Source organism: Octodon degus, unplaced genomic scaffold (assembly GCF_000260255.1).
Source record: "Octodon degus isolate 3935 unplaced genomic scaffold, OctDeg1.0 scaffold00063, whole genome shotgun sequence".
Lineage (NCBI taxonomy): Eukaryota > Metazoa > Chordata > Mammalia > Rodentia > Octodontidae > Octodon > Octodon degus.
Genome location: NW_004524639.1, coordinates 12,017,537 through 12,035,869, shown reverse-complemented (window position 1 = coordinate 12,035,869; position 18,333 = coordinate 12,017,537). Strand labels below are relative to the sequence as shown.

Genomic DNA, 18,333 nt, shown 5'->3' with positions numbered 1-18,333 from the left:
CAAGATGGAAAGAAATAATCAGAATGATGTTTCCTTTCAACACACAAGAGTGGGTAGTTAACAAAATACAGATTTTTATTTCATTATAAATTTATTTTTATTGGTATACTTTGTAGTATATAGTGTATTGGTTCGTGTGCATAGCGCTTCAAATTTCCCCCACATATTTATTTTTTTAACAGCATTTCTCTTTACTCCTCCATTTCTCTTATTCTTCATCCCATGTCCCAAAGTTACATCTTGCTGTTTCCAATCATCTATCCTTACTTTTACATTTTATTTTTATATTGGATTTCTCATGTAAGATAAGTCATGTGATAAGTTTAAGTTATGAGTCTGATTTACTTCAAAAAAATAAGTTCTGGCGCATCCATTTTGCCACAATTCACATAAGTTTATCTTTTCCTGTGGAAAATTAGTACCCCATTGTGCATAAATGCCACATTTTGTTTATCTGTTCATTTCGTCGTAGACAGTTATGGTGCTTCAAAAGACAGCTATTAAGAATTTTGCTGATCTTGGGTGGAAGCGATAGATCTTGGGTGGAAGCGATAGCTGAGTGGCGGCAGCTGCCGATTGTGTTCTAAGGGGACGGAGTGGGGAAAGACGTCTGCTCTGCTGGAACAGCCTATCTCATTCCTTTCTTTCGACTGCCCGTGGCGCGGAGAGTCGGGGAGGCGGCTGCGGCAGCAAGGGTGGAGGTGGCAGCGGCGGCAGCTGCAGTGACATGTCCAGCATGAATCCCGAATATGATTATTTATTCAAGTTACTTCTGATTGGCGACTCTGGGGTTGGAAAATCTTGCCTCCTTCTTAGGTTTGCAGATGATACATATACAGAAAGCTACATCAGCACAATTGGTGTGGATTTCAAAATAAGAACTATAGAGTTAGATGGGAAAACAATCAAGCTACAAATTTGGGACACAGCAGGCCAAGAAAGATTTCGAACAATCACCTCCAGTTATTACAGAGGAGCTCATGGCATCATAGTTGTGTATGATGTGACAGATCAGGAGTCCTTCAATAATGTCAAACAGTGGCTTCAGGAAATAGATCGTTATGCCAGTGAAAACGTCAACAAGTTGTTGGTAGGGAACAAATGTGATCTGACTACAAAGAAAGTAGTAGACTACACAACAGCAAAGGAATTTGCTGATTCCCTTGGAATTCCATTTTTGGAAACCAGTGCTAAGAATGCAACGAATGTAAAACAGTCTTCATGACGATGGCAGCTGAGATTAAAAAACGAATGGGCCCTGGAGCAACAGCTGGTGGCGCAGAGAAGTCCAATGTTAAAATTCAGAGCACTCCGGTCAAGCAGTCAGGTGGAGGCTGCTGCTAAAATTTGCCTCCGTCTTTTTCTCACAGCAATGAATTTGCAATCTGAACCCAAGTGAAAAACAAATTGCCTGAATTGTACTGTATGTAGCTGCACTACAACAGATTCTTACCGTCTCCACAAAGGTCAGAGATTGTAAATGGTCAATACTGACTTTTTTTTTATTCCCTTGACTCAAGACAGCTAACTTCATTTTCAGAACTGTTTTAAACCTTTGTGTGCTGGTTTATAAAATCATGTGTGTAATCCTTGTTGCTTTCCTGATACCAGACTGTTTCCCGTGGTTGGTTAGAATATATTTTGTTTTGATGTTTATATTGGCATGTTTAGATGTCAGGTTTAGTCTTCTGAAGATGAAGTTCAGCCATTTTGTATCAAACAGCACAACCAGTGTCTGTTACTTTCCATGCATAAAGTTTAGTGAGATGTTATATGTAAGTCCTGATTTGCTAGTTCTTCCTTGTAGAGTTATAAATGGAAAGATTACACTATCTGATTAATAGTTTCTTCAAACTCTGCATATAATTTGTGGCTGCAGAATATTGTAATTTGTTGCACACTATGTAACAAAACAACTGAAGCTATGTTTAATAAATATTGTACTTATTGGAAGTAAAAAAAAGAATTTTGCTGTCATAAATACATTAATTTAGGATGAAGTCTATTTTTTTCAAGAAAATACCTAAAAGATAACTACTTTGTTCAAACAGAACTGCTCGTTTTAGCTTTCTTAGGAATCTTCCCACTGATTTTTATAGTAGCTTTATCAGTTTACACTCTGACCAACAATGAAGAAATGTTCCTTTTCCCCAAAACATCTCAGTATTGTTTTTTGATTTCTTGAAAATAGCCATTCTTTCTGAAGTTAGATGAAATCTCAGCACCATTTTTATCTGTTTCTCAAAAGCCCAGGCGGGGGTTGAATATTTTTTTCCTTGCATTTATCGACCATTTGTACTTCTTCATTTGAGAACCATATATCCATTTCAGGACATTGACATTAGACGTCTAAACTTCTTGTACAATTTGGTAGTGAATCTGTCAGGATCTAAATCTTTCTTAGTAGTATTTTATTGTATTACTTTTTCAATTTCATACACTAATGTTGGATTATTCAATACTTTTATATGATCTTCATACAGTTTTGGTAGCTCCTATATATGTAGCAATTTATTTAATATGATGGATTTGATTTTTATGTTGATAACATCATTTAAAGGCTTGCCTTTTGTTTGTTTTAACCAACTTCAAGATGCTTTGTGTATTTTTTAAGTCTTAATTTTATTAATTTATGTGTTGATCTCTACAATTTTTTTCTTATACTAGTTTTAGATTTTGATTATTCACTTTTTTTTTCTAGGCATGCTATTAAGTCATTTATCCTTCTTTTCTGGTTCCTGTATGAACTCTTGATTATTCAAGGGTCTATTATTTCATTTGCATGTCTTTGCATAGCTTCTGTGGCTTCTTGTGTCATTGATTTCTAGATTCATTTAGTATGCTCTGATAATATTCATAGGACAATTTTCATTATTTTGCATTTGCTTAAGCATGCTTTATGAGCAAGTACACCTATTCTGGAGAAAGGCCCCAAGTGCTACTGAAAAAAATATGTATTCTTTCATTGGAGGGAAATTTCTGTAGATACCTATTAAATCTATCGTTTTAAAGATTTGGTTCAACTGTGTATATCTTTGTTTATTTTTTTCTATTTGATCCACTTGTGCCACTAAATATTGAGGTGTCCCCCATTGCAATTGTTCAAGTTTTCATATGATTTTTCATTTCTATTACTGCTTATGGTATTAGACATGCCTGTTTCGATACATGTATGTCTATAATTATTTTCTCTTCTTGTTGAATTGTTTCCTCTACCAATATTTAGTGATCTTCTTTGTCTCTTCTGATCATTTTTCAATTGAAGGACATTTGTTCTGATATTAGGATAGCAATCCATGCTTCTTTTATATGAAATATTGTTTTCTATCTTTTGCTCTTTTTAAATTTTATTTTAGGGAAGGGTCCACAGGGTGTTCAGAGTCTCACTACTAGATCGGACTCTTAGTGATCTGTCTGTTTACAGTCTTCCAAGAGCTGGATTACAGGCACATGCCACCATGCCAGTCTCAATTGTCATCTCAGCTTGCCCTGTGGGTGGGGCCTGCACAGCATATCTTTTGTTTTTTAATTGATGAATTTCTTTTTGAATTGAATGTTTCTTTTGTGCCACATATCATTGTGTATGTGTGTTTTTTAATTCATTCTGCCAATCAATATCTTTTTATTGGAGAATTGAGATCATTCACATGGAGAGCTAATTTTGAAAGTACCAACTGTGACCCATCATTCAATAATTTTGTGCTGCAGATTTTATAATTTTTTTTCTTAGCTGCTCATACAGGTAGGTATATTCAATCTTTTGATCCTTTGATATTGTTGACTTTATTGTCTTTTTCTAGTATATCCTTGAGACATATTAAAATGTTTATTTTGTGATCATGAATATCTTGAGGTGATCTTCATTATTGAAATACCTTATTTCTCTATCAATGTTGAAGAAAATTTTTACAGGTTGCATAAGTTAGGATTGGAAGTTTTCTGTCTTTTAGGGTTGGAACATTTCACTCCATGAAATTGCCTGTGTGGCTATGTTACTATCTTCCCTTATCCACAAGGATAATAACGTGAATAACAATACCTATTACTTTTTATTGTCATATTCTAGTCTGGATTTTAATACTAGGTCTGTGGATTTTTTTTTTTTCGCTGAACAGGGGATTGAAATCAGGCCCTTGCACTTGCCAAGGAAGCACTTATTCTACTGAGCCATCTCCCCAGACTTGCCTCTGGAATTTTTAAAGAAATCAATGATTTGAAATGTGAAGAACAAAGCATATGCAAAATAGTACATTGCATTTCAAAAACTTAAAGAAAAATATTGGAAATTCTTACTATAAGGAAATTATAAATTTTTGAGAAGCTAGACATACTTTAATATAAATATTATATAATGTATTTATGTAATAAACTTAAATTTAAAAATATAAAGCTGATAAACAACAAAGCTTGAGGAGACAATCTATACTGACAAAATGTTGTGCAAATAATCATGAGAAAGCAAGAATCTATAGGATATATAAAGAATTTAAAAAGTAACCACATAAAAATAAATACTCTTAGTAATAATGGTAAGATAATAAAGAAAGATACATCTTAAGTGACAAAAATGCAAATGGGCAACAAATATTTGCAAAGCTACCATCAAGTAAATGAGTATCAAAACCTAATTTGATTCTAAATTACAATATCAAAAAAGTTGTTACTGGGCAGGCCAAATAGCTCATTTGATTAAAATGCCTGCTTAGATAGAAGCAGGGTGCTGTGAGTTCAATCCCTGGGCCTGTCATGCTGGCCCCATCCCTGGGGCGTGCTGAGATGGTGTTTGAGACTGGGCATGGTGGCATGCACCTGTAATCCCAGCACCTAGGAGGCTGTAAACAGGAGGATCATTACTAGTCCAATCTATACAGTGAGACCCTGTGCACCCTGTACAGCCTGTCCTAAATACAAAAAAAAAAGAATGGTTGTTGCTAAAAGATACTGGCAAAGACAGGAGAAAAGGAAGTCCATACCTAATTATGAGAATGTAAATAAGTATAGCCATTATGAAGAATAATGTAAATTCCTTAAAAATCTAAATGAGGATTTATCTAATAGTCCAGTTCCAACACTCTTAAGCATATGTAAGAAAGAAATGATTGTAGTAAACAAACAAAATACTTGCATTCTGATGTCTATTTTAACACTATTCACAGTAGCTAAGACATGAAGTCAACTTAAAGACCCATCAATATATAAATGAATAAAGAAAATATTGTAGATAGATGGATATTAGATAAATAGAAAGAAGGAAAGGAAGGAAGGAAAGAAGGAAGGAAGGAAGGAATGGAGGAAGGAAGGAGGAAATTAAGAAAGATAGTCAGATTTAGTGCAATATTATTTTCAGCCACAAAGAACGTTACATTTTGACTGAAATATGTAGTAATTACTTTAAGTTAAGACCATGGGCATGGATAAAGTAAGACTGGATTTGATCATTGTATACTGTTTGCATGTATTGAGATAGTCCACCAAAATGTACAATTAATACATATTAATAGAAGTATTACCTAAAATTTAAAAAATTAAAATAGTTACAGAAAATTTCAAACACTCAACATTATTCATAGAGAGTTGATTATTTTAAAAAAGTTATCCCTTTCTCTTCTACATATGATGCAGTTTTTAAAAGAAATAAGTGCATTTGCTTGAGATAATTCAAAATTTCCTTGAGTCTATACATAAGAAAGTAAAATATTTTCAATTAACATTGTGAATCTACTGTGCATTGAAAACATAAATATCATGGGTCTAATGGTAATGTACCATGATTTCATGTTGTATAATTTATTATCTATAATACTATTATAAATTTTAATTTTCATTTTAATAAAGATATAATCATCCACAGAAAGACTAAAATATAATTTAGCTTCAATTTTTGTCACCAAAATACTTGATAATATGTAGAATACTTAGTTTTTGTCATATTCAAAGACAAAATGACTTGTGAGTATGATGTTTTGAATGGTGTTGCTTCCTTGATTCACATGCAAAGGGGAAGTCTATATTTCTTTTCCTGCAATATGCAACTCACTAAGCAGGAAGAATGTAATTCAAGTATTTTTATTAGCTTTGACAGTCTAAAATTATATGCATCTCCCTGGTTTGATGGTATTCGTGTATATAGTACATTACCATTGCCTATAAACTGAATTGGGCAAAACATCTTTAGTCTGAGGGTGTATCTCATGAACTTTCAACTTGAGTAAATTTCAGATAAAAGTGAGTGATATTATCTTTGACAACCTCAGAAATATTTCTATTAGATGTGGTGACATAATTGGTCTGCTCTATATAGCCATGTCTAATGGGCAAGAATGGTTGCATCTTTCTTTATTCTTACCTATCCAAAGAAAATTAAAAGAAAAATAATGCATTCCACATGAAATTTTGTTTACTTATTTCTTAGAAAATTATGCAGAGATGAGCAAATATTAAATATGACTGTGAATGTGTCCTTATTCCTGCAGAAACTTCCTGAGCCTGGTCTTTTTCAGCAGCATACCTAGCAGCATTCTGCTTTACTGAGCTATCATCAGAAATAGTCCATGCCAAAGTAGACAGGAAGCAGCAAGCAGTGAACAGTGATGGAATCAACAGAAAGCCTGTCTTCTTTCTGTCCCTTTGTATTCCATCCAGGTTCCAAGTTTATTAATTGGTGCCACCCATATCCAAGATAGTACATCCTTAATCCATCATCACACAACTTAGATGGAGGCACCTTAGAAAAGCTCCATATATGAACATATGAAGATTTGAAGGGAATATCTAGAAAGAAGTTCTAACATTTACATTTTGAATTTTAATATCTTAACCAATATTTGAACTGAAACTCTTCCTTTAGTGTGGAAGTATTTTGTTAACTCTTACATATCATATTTCCATTTAAAGTAATGTACTGTATTGTATGTCATACCTGTTTAGAATTCTGGGGACTTTTTATAACGTTTATAACTGTAAAAATATTTTCTTCAAAAAAAGTTAAATGGGCAACTGTTCTAACCCAGACATTCCTATCATAATTGCCTTATTTCATGGGGCTATCAAAGAATACACAAAACTAAATAATTTGTAATGAAGACAATTTTATTAGTTCATAGTTCTGGATACTTGAAGCCTAAAACAGAGAAGCTGGCATGAGTCTCTTATGAAGTACTCATTACTGTGATAATGAACTCACTTACGCAAAAATAGCATTAGTACATTCAGGATAGTAATAAATCCATGATCCATATAGCTCACATTAGGTTGACTTCAAAATATTGATGTAAAAAATTCATATTAAAACCATAATCAGTAATTCAGGAACTGACTATAGACTGAAGATTTCTTTTCAACAATGCTAGAACCAATATGTTGAATAACCACACTTCAGGAAATATTAGATATTTATTTTTCTTACATATGAATAAATAAATGCTACATTAAGCCTATGTTTATGGTGGTGTTAAAACATACTAGTTTTGTTTGCTTTTCTACTTTTTTTTTTTTTTTTTTGTTCCTTGAATGCCTTCAGGGCACTTTTGGCCAGCGGGAGAGGTGTGAGGTTCAAACTCCAGCAACCTGAGGCTGAGGGCTTTGTGGAAGCAGCCACTTAAAGGCCTGAGCTAGGGCCATGCCCCCTTCTACTTCTTTTAGTGAGTTATTTTCTTAAATAATATCACCCTCCAGGCATAGTGTTGGTGGTTCATGCTGGAAATCCCAGCACTCAGAAGGCTGAGGCAGGAAGATCATCATGATTTTGAGGGAAACTTAGACTACATAGATGAGCTCAAGGCCAGCCTGAACTATATAGTGAGATCCTGTCCCAAAAAAGAATTGTGACCTGAGTTTCTTCTAATTTATTTTCCTTTGAGTAATAAATTGAGTATTGTACTTGTTTGTTTTATTGATTTTGGGCTTTTCGTGATTGAATTTGTATATGTTTAATGTGTACAGTGTAATTTGGCGTTATTATCACAGTATTGTGAAATTATTATCACAATTAAATTAATCAATTAATATATTCATTACATCGCATGCCTATATTTCATAGCTGTCTGTGTGTGTACATGTGTGCGTGCACGTGCATGTGTGATGGAGAAAGAGAGAGAGTCAGAGAGACAGACAGAGACAGAAACAGACAGAGGCAGAGAGAGACACAGAGTTTGAGAGAGAGAAAAACTGTGTTTTGTTACATCCTTGAAAGGAGAACATTTAAGATTGTGTGAGGAAATCTTTAGAATATCTTATTATTAGCTGTTGTCACCATGCTGTAATTAGATCTCCAGAACTCATTCAAATTATAACTAAATGTACTCTTTAAACTTGTGAAACTTCTCAAAGTGCTGGGATTACAGGTGTTGCAACACTGCGCATGACTATTTCAGTTTGAAAACTGAAAATCCCACATTATGGGCTCTTCCTCGGTGTCAAGGAAATCAGAATAGTTAAAGCCTCCTGAAAGACTTAAGCCAAACTTGCCCAGCTAAGCCTCTCTCTAAACCTTAATTTATAAGTATTATGTTATAGTAAATATTCATTGTTTTAGACAACACTGTTATGAGGTAAATTTTACACAGCAACAAATCACTAATGAAGTATCCATTTTTCAACTGAAGATCAAATGTAGATATTTTGTTTTCAGAACAACTGCCAATTATAAATTTGTGAGTTCAGTTGTGTGTTAATGGTACAGCATTTTGCTAACATGTACATTTTAAATTTGCTAAATATTTCTAGAACAATGACCACAATGATTTTATATGAAGCTATAATCAATGTGATTATACAGCACAATGAAATGTAAATTGTGTATGCTAAATGTGAAAAAAATTTAAAACACCATTAATAATTCAGTCCTTGGCAAAGAATTAGAATATGGAAGGCCACAAATATCATAGGTATGGTAAACCTAAAAACCCTCTGAAATCATCAACTTATACTATTCAGGAAGCTGATTACTCAGCTCATTTTTTAAGAATTAAAAAAAAACTTGCTCTCTCTAAGTCATAAACATTTCTAATAAGTTGTTCAACACAACACCTTGAGTGTTTGTTTAGACTACTCGGGCATTGAAATGGCTTACCTATGTTTGTGTTTAATTCAATGAGGCTTTCATAATAAGCCTCATTTTCCTGTAAGGGTTTTGAATAAACAATTAAATCTCAGAGTGGATGCAAATTTTCACAGATACTCTGCCTTAAATAGTGCAATAATGAAGCTTTTATTTGCAACAATATCATTGATTGCATTGTTCTATTCTTTTATTTTGTATGTAATAATATGGCCAAAGGCTTTCTAACACTCAAAGAAATGAGAAAAATATCTGCTTTTGAAGTAAGTTCGTTGAAAAGCTGATAGTTTTACATTTTATATTCTCCCTTTATAAAACTTAGAATATATATTAAAATTTCACTTGTTTCCTAAATAGGCAGTAGGAAAACTAATTCACACTTTAGTCAATGAGAAGTATTAAATTTAATCAAGTTTAGTACTTATAAAAATGTTTTTAAGTCCAAATCCAGATTTCATTGGATTTGTTGCTATCATGAAGATGTTAGATTTTGATCTGCAAACTCAAAATTCCCAAGTCTTGTCTATACATGAAAATGATCCAGGAGTATTAAAGTACGTGTTCTAGTATTTTAATTCAGATCTGAGTAGTCAAGGTGGCTGTCTTGGCTTTCTTTCTTTTTTTCTTTCTTTCCTTTCATTTTTCAAAATCAGCATGAAGTTGTGGGACAATAATTATTCCCAGTGAAACATACAGGACTGAAGTGAAGTACAGTGGGAAGGGAAAAGTCCATTAAGAAGCAATGTAAGCAGGTGTCTGAGGTAGTTTTTAGGACAGTCAGGTATGAGAGAGTGCTGCTCCCAGTAGAGTGACAATGCTGAGAACAAAGCACGCTGTTAATATCAAACATGTCCCCAAGGTTTTCTCATAGGTAGTGTTGGTTTGGCTTTGCCTTGCTTTCATATAGGCTTTCTTTAAAGGCCAGTTAATGTTAAATTTACATCTGTATAAAACCAGTCCCCAGAAATTCAAAGCTAGAAATGTCATCATATCAGCTTGGGTTCTGCCTCAAAGAGCCTTACAGTCAAAAGAAAAGCTAAGACTTCCTTTGAGATTTTATTTGATCTTCAACTGTTTCTCTCCCCACCAAAAAGAAAATAATGTTAAAAGGAGATAAATATCTTCAACAAATTCTTTCTTCAAATAACCAGTACCCAAACAAGAGGAAGAGAATGAGTGATACAAAGAAAGGTCTCAGATAAGAGCACTCATTTTAGCTGCAAATTTATTTTACACAACACACTTCAGTTGAAGTTCTTTTAAGTCAAAGCAGTCTAACTTCATCAATAAGGAAAAAGCAGTCCCAAGCCACTCAAACATGTCTGTCTATGCATCCTGATATTGAATAACAACTTTTTATTGTCTGTGTTCAATCACGTTTTAATAAAGTGCTTGGTGCCTGGCCCATGCTGAACAATGTTGTCCTCAAGTACATTTAATAGATATTGTGATATGCAAGAAAGAATCATCATCAGAAAAGAAAAATGTTAGCTTGATAAAAATGATGAACCACAATCCAAACATTTTTTTTCGGTCGTGCATACAATTTGATATATGATTTTTTTTTGTGTCAGTAATGTCACTCTCTGTTTTCCAATAACTACATGCATTCTCATATAGTACTCAAAATGAATATTGGGAAGATAGAAAATAAGGCACATTTTTTGGTTAAAGTATATCTAAAGTGCTGTTCATTGGTAAAAGTTAAAATATCATTTGTGATTATGGGAAGATCATTCATTAAATGTAAACTGTAATATTTATACTCTCAGGCTGAGTGTTTTCTTGCTCCTTTGCTTTTATGTTCTGAGAGTCATGACAGGAAGTACCTTTATGCATCAATTAAAACATATATTAATAAAAGAAATGAGAAGAGCAACAGTGGTGGAAAATTATTCAAACCCTTTTTATGCCAGATGTCCTTAAAATTTTCATAAGTTCTCTGACAGCAGAAAGTTTTGTCTAATTACTCTTCTGTTCTCAGTGTTTAGAAGCAAGCCTACAGATGCAATGTAGACTTGATAAATAGTAGTTGGATAAATGACCATCTATTGCATACTAAGGGTTATGATAAGTAATAAACATTAAGAAAGTGAATAAGATAAATAAGGTTTCTACCTTCATGAAACAGAGTTTAACTGATTTTCCCTTTGATATTTATGAGTTCAGTACTATTATGTAAACGTATGCAAGTTTTTTTAAATTTGATCATTGTGATTCTATTAGAATATACATTCCTTAGAAATAAGAATTTATTTTTCTTCTTCTCTTAATTTCCTGAAATTTCAAAGTGTCCTGAATGCAACATTCAATGAATTATATCTCTGTTATTAAGTTTTAAATGTTTGATAGCTCTGTCTAAAATGGAATTAAATTTCTTGGACATGTACTTACTTGAGAAAAGGAGAGTTTACATTAAATTAAGAATAACTTATTTAAAATTATACTAATAAAAATTAATCACATATAATAATGAAAGGGAAAAGAGAGCACCACTACAGATCATTCATTTGAAGTAACCATAAGTGATACAAATATAGAAATATGGAATAGAGTCTTTGGGGGCTAGGTACAGTGTGAAAGCAAAACAAAATGGGTATAACTATAACAAAAAATTCCAAGGTCCTTCACTATAATGGGATTGTTCTGTACCTTGTGCATGTCAGTGTGGATATCACAATTGTACAGTCATATATTCTATTACAATGTTACCATTAGGAGAAACTGATTAAGGGGTAGGTGAGTTCCTTGTGTTACTTCATATCACCGAAAGTGAGCCTACAATTATTTCACAATAAAGTGCTCAAAGTAACTGAAGATAGTCAGAAAGAATACATTTTTAACAAATAGATTTTCAAAATGAGACAGAAGTTTTGCTCGCCTATAGCAAACTTAACTTCTATTTTCAAAGGATTGAAAAAGACACCTCAGCAACCAAACCAACAAGTAGTAGCTCACAACACAGCAGTGTGCTCCATAAATGTGTTTATTTTACCCACTCTGTTGCAATGAAATATATAAGTAAATTTCAAAATGTCATGCTTTCAAATCATTCTTAAACCTACTTGCAGTTGTATCTATTTGTAACATTAATTCTCAGTCTGGAATATGTGCTGAACAACTTGAACATGAGGCTGGGATTTGGCATATAGTTTTGTGCAATCTTACAATGATTTTTGGAAGATCTCCAGAAAAACACATGAATGTAGTTGTCAGCATACTTTGTTTTCCCCCTCATTCTTCTTCCAACATCATTTTTGTGCATTTATATTTTGATCCTTCCCACTTATCCTCATTGTTTTTAATTTCAAAGATTAGAGGCTTTATTTACATAAATTTTCAATGACATTTTTTAAGAAGTGAGTTATATTCATTTGCAACTAAGAAGCAAGATAAAGGTTGTATTTTAAAGTATTTCAGAGATCAGCTAAAGTAGTTGCTTCAATCACAAATCATTGAAATTGCCACAAAAGCATATTTTATGACATTTCTTTAGAAAATGGATGAGCATACCTCTTCAAGGTTGAGGCAAGGCAATGATATTTAGTGTACCTAATTTATGGTTTGGTCACAGGACCAAGGCACTATGACCATTGATGGCTCAGACACTTTAGATATGGAAATTGATATGGAGATGAACATCCCATAATTTTTTTTAAAAAAAAGAAGTCCAAATGTCTTGGGAAAATCCAAACAGAATGCTATTTATTTTCCTCATGGTGATCATATTTATGATTTATTACATATGTTTAAAAATGCACATAATAGCAGTTAATGGGTACAAATTTCACCCAGACTAACTATGTATGCTGATATCTGTCAACTAGGCAACTACACTGAGGATAGCAATGTGCAATATTAAAACCATGCTTGAAATACCTATAGCTTTGATCTTGTATATGAGTACTGCTTCTAATGTTATATAAAGTATTGCTAATAATACCATTAAACTTCTCTTCTGGAGGGTTAAAAAGTAAGTTTGCAGAAGAAAAAGTTAGAGAAAAAGAAGGGCTACAAGGGCAGGCAACATTTAGGCCCTAGCCCTTCAAAGTCAGAGAGGACTCAGGACATAGGAGAACCTGTACTGTAACATTCTGTAACTCAGTGGTGTCACAAATGTTCTGATCAAGGAGACTATGGGGCCACAGAGGAAGGTGATCAACAATGTAGAGTATGCCTAAGGAGAGTCACCTGGAGAGAAAACATTCTCTCAGGCTTTCACAGAGAGCAAATTGATCAAGCAGTGGCCGTGACTCATTCATATGGCTGACCCTGACAAAGGATCTACAAAGCACACTACAGGGTTTCAGGGTAAATCCTGAGGAGATTTGACTGACCTTGTCAGACATAAAACTTGCATTTCTTGTTATATAGGTCTTGCATTATCTTGGTCTTAACCATCCAGCAGAAAGGTATAAACACAAGGTATGAAAATTAAATCCATATTAATATGCTGAGCTGTGAAAGGTCCAAGTCAACAACTTCTGACATGAAATTCCTACAGATAATCCACTACTATTATGGACCACTGGACTATACTGGATTACCTTGCTGAATTCATGTACCTACAATATTTGAATGGCAATGGAATACCCATTTCTGACAAAACTAAACAAAAAAGAGTGTTATAACGACAGACCATTTTCTAGTAGGAAAAAAATGTACATCTGTGTATACAGAATAGCATAGATATACAGCTACTTTCTCTTAGTTCAATGAGAAGAAAGTTTTGAACTAATAGTGTTTAGACAAGATATCATTTCTGCATCTTTTACTACAAATAACTACTACAAAGACAACAATATGCAATGTAATAATTATTGTAACTGTCCTACTAACCTGGTTTGAAACTCTCATTGCTATTTTTTTTCTCAATAAAATTAATATAAAAATAAATAAATAAATAAATAAATAAAAATAAAGTAAATGTTTGTTTAGAAAATGGTAATAAGAGAAAACAAGAGAGAAGAAAAAAATGTGATAGGACTGTCCTGATACAATGTTGTATAAGGTTTGATTTCTAAATTTCTGTGTAACAATGTGCAATTGCTTTTTTTCACATTCTATAAGGATATAAAATTTAGAATATCCATGGTTGTTGGAAAATAGCAGTTCCATGTTATGTCTAAAGTGTTGACTTTCAGACAGATATTGATATTATCCTCATTTTTTATTATTTTACATTTGCCACAATTTATTTACTTATTTAATTTATTTATTTATTTATTTATTTTTCTTTTTGGCAGAACCAGGAATTGAACTCAGGCCCTTACACTTGCCAGGGAAGCGCATATTCCACTGAGCCACCTCCCCGGCCCCCCCACAATTTAAATTTATTTTTAAACAGATACAAAATGTATATATTTTAGGAATAGTAGATGTATTTTTTTGCTACAAGTCTACATTATGTAATAAATAAGTCAACATAAAAATGGTTATTTCTATAAGTAGTTGTCATTTCTTTGGTAAAAATATTAAAAATCCTTTCATCTATATTTAAAAACATATGATATATTACAGCAATATGTAGTTATTGTGTTGTTTTATAATTAGTTCACCAAAGAACTCCCCTTATGTTACATAAGAAAGGTATGAAAACTTTGTACTTCCTCTCAATCAACTTCAGATGAATATTGCATCAAAAAGAAGTCCCGTTTTTAAAGATGAAACCCTGACACATATATGTGCAAAACTTTGCTGTCTTTAATTCCTGCAGTAATTTTTATCTTTTTTGTGCATGTTCTGTATCATAGATGGTTATTACATAAATTCATATATTTATCAACACTTGTCCATTGGTATATCCAATTTTCTCACTTTCAAAGTGTTAGATAAAAGTTATAAAATAAGGGTGAGTGAGATAGTGCAGTGGACTAAGCACTTGTTTAGGCAAATGCAGGGACTGGGGTTTGACGCCCCGCACAACATGAACCCCTGAGCGCACTGAGCCAGGTTCCAAGTCTGGATGTGGTGGCATGTGCTTGTAATCCCAGCACTGGGGAAGTAGAAAGCAGGAGTATCACGACGAGTGATAAGTTGCATAGTGAGACCCTGTACCAAACACATAAAAAAAGTTATAAACTAACTTCTCAAGCCTGTTTTTGCCTAGGATGAACTCACACAAGTAACATCAGTATAAATGTAACTCAATTAATACATATACTGTGTGGAAATCGCTTGCTTATGTAAAACTATTTTAAAATTTTCCTATTTGGTAAAGATTTTACATTTAAATAACTTCCTTAATTTGTGAAAATGTTCTATTTTTGGACTGGATTTATACACTTGAAGAATGGGTATAGTTTGAGGTTTGCTAAGGTGCTTCAGCATCATTAAATTTGAAATTTGTTTCTAATTGATACCGATTATATCATATTACATAATTTTATAAACTGCTATGTACCTGAAGTACTAATTAGCACCTGATAATTATGTATTTATATACCTACTTCACAATAATTAACTTTTTAAAACTTCATTTCCAAATATAAATCTAATATATATTCAGTGTGAAAATATGTAAAACAGGAAAAAAATTTAAAAAGGTGAAATCACCAGGAGTACTCATTAAACAGAAACAATTAGTTTTTTAATTTAATTACTGTTTGTGTCTACATGTCCTACCAAAGACTCATGGAACCATAGGGGTGGGCTTCTAGAATTTGTGATTAATTCAACATCTAATGATTGGATTATGAGTGTGAGAGTTATACCAACTCTAGGTCAAGTAGAATGCATCTAATGTAAGGAAGGAAAAGAGGCTTATTCCTCTTCTCTCTTGTCACTTTTACTGTTTTCTGCTATGATGAATGTTACCTCACTGCTATGCCATACTACCTAGGAGCCAGTTGACTATGGACTAAAATCACTAAAAATTATGAGCTAAGTAAACCTTTCCTCCTTTGACTTTGGGCATGGGTTATTTCATCTAAGCAATGAGAGAAAATAAATGAAGAAAATGTATCTAAGGGGCCAGGGAGATGGCTCACAAAGGAAGAACCATTCTGTATCTGTATATGCAGAACAGTTAGGATAGATATACAGCTACTTTCTCTTAATTCAATGAGAAGAAAGATTTGTACTAATAGTGTTTGGACAGGACATCTTCTCTGCATCTTGTACTATGGATAACCACTAAGAAGATAACAATGTACATTGTTTTAATTACTGAAACTGTCCTATTAATCAGTATTGAAACAGTCTAATTGCTATTTTTTTCTCAATAAAATAAAATTAAAGAAAAAGAAAGAAAATGTATCTAAGCATAAATGCTGCATTTTATTTTAGTATATCATTGAGAATATTCCCAATAAATAGTGAAATGAATGCATTTCAAAGAAAATTAATATATTGTATAATTATTACATAAGTTTTAATCACTGTAAAGTTTACTTATCACGTCTGTAATGTTCAGATGTTATTGATGACCACTCCAAATTATTTTGAGGATTATAGAAAATCTGTGCAATATTTTCTTCTTTTAATAAGAATCCAATGAATATCAGTGACTGCTCTTGTTACTTTCTACTACAGTATGAGTACTAATAACTCCACAATTACCAGTTTGTCAAATTTTTCCTCCAGAATTTTTCCCTAACATTAACATGTAGTAAAAATATCCCCAGAATATTAGTGAATATCTCAAGAATATCTTTAGAAAATGAATTTATTTTGATTATAGTTTTCACATTTTGAAAGAAGCTACAAAACACTAAGACAGTAAACCTGGAAAAATATATTGTATTATATAGAGAGTAAGTAATTTTATAAATACCAAGGTAAACAACTACCTTAGAATCAAACTAATATAGTGCTGACCATATAGATAGAGATTTGAAGTTTATTTTTATGTTGACATGTACATGCATATCATTCTATTTATTTCTAGAAATGTATCCTTGTATTTCCTTCTGTCTTTATGTTCATCTATATATTTAGCTGTCTATAACTATATACACTTACAATTTCTTAGTGTTATAAATAGGCCATTCCAAAAATAGTTACTGGAAAAAGGCTTTGTGTAAAGTAATAAAGAACAAAATTTACTCTGGTAACAGTTTATTTCCCTTATAAAATTATTTTATATTGTTAGGTGATAGTTTGGAAATAGGGTACAATTAACAGCTGTGATTAGAAGGAACAATGAAAAGTGGGTGCTATTGATAAAGCTCATTATGAACTGATTTGACACAGTGTTTAGTACACAAAATTCATTATAAATCTGAAGATGACAGACATTTAGACAATTCCATGAGACACTATTAAGAAAGAAATAAATCAAGGCTTATACCTAATGCAGCAAAAATTATCTAAAATGTTCAAAATGTCACTTATAATTCATACAACTATATATCCTGTAATGAACCAAGGGTACAGAGGTAAGTTTGAGTAAGCTACAAGATTACTCATACAGGTAAAACCTTCCATAGATGAAAATCTATTACACAAAAATTTATACCACATTAAAAGCCTCAATACAGAACTAATCAAAAAGATTAAGCTAGTTGCTGAATATATTTTACTGTAGACACATGGAAAACTCAAACCAAAATTACTCTAAAGTGAAACAGGTGAATGGATTGACTAATGTATAGAAATGATAGAATATAATGTGTGGCTTATAATTTCAGATGTAAGAAGAAATAAAGAAAATAATTACAGTTGTATTAATAGATCATGCCAAAATATATATCCTGCTAAAATATTTTAATAAAATTGCAAGATGGCTGTAGCTCTGAGGCATATAGGAAAGGATTGCCAAATAAAGAGAAAATAAAAAGACATGTAGAAATAAAATTAAGAAGACAATCTGGGGTTATAAACTTAAAAGTAGAAAAAGTAAAATTGCCTATATGTGTGATATGCTGTGAGAGCAAAAGCAGCATTTTATGCTTTGAAAGGTGACAATGACCATTTATGGAATCCTTATATTCAAAGAAGTATAAACTAAAGTCAGACTAATTGAAATATTAAACATGAAGAATACTTTGGTTAGATTAGAAGAAAATATTAAATAGCTCACACACATGCTAATACTTAAAATAACACTTTACTAACACCTCTCCATTAAATTTGGCAGACCTCTGTAGAGTCTTTCTTTATTAAAATATAAAAATTAAAAAGTAGGTCCAGCCACGTAGTTCAGCAGACTGAAGCACCTGCTTAGGCAGGTATAGATATTGGGGTTTAGTCCCCCCAGCACATCTTATTGGCCCTTTCAAGGGGGCACACTGAGGTGGTGATTGAGACTGGGTATGGTGGCACTTGCCTGTAAT

At 32.6% G+C, this 18,333-nt stretch overlaps 1 protein-coding gene across 1 annotated transcript; it reads left to right on the top strand.

Moving 5' to 3' along the window:
• The first annotated feature begins 565 nt into the window (after positions 1-565).
• LOC101571231 (ras-related protein Rab-1A-like) lies at positions 566-1,403 on the top strand. Its single transcript, XM_023718892.1, is given in 2 exon segments — positions 566-1,214; positions 1,217-1,403. Coding segments are annotated over 2 exon segments (615 nt in total). The 5' UTR covers positions 566-727; the 3' UTR covers positions 1,345-1,403.
• The last annotated feature ends 16,930 nt before the right edge of the window (positions 1,404-18,333 follow it).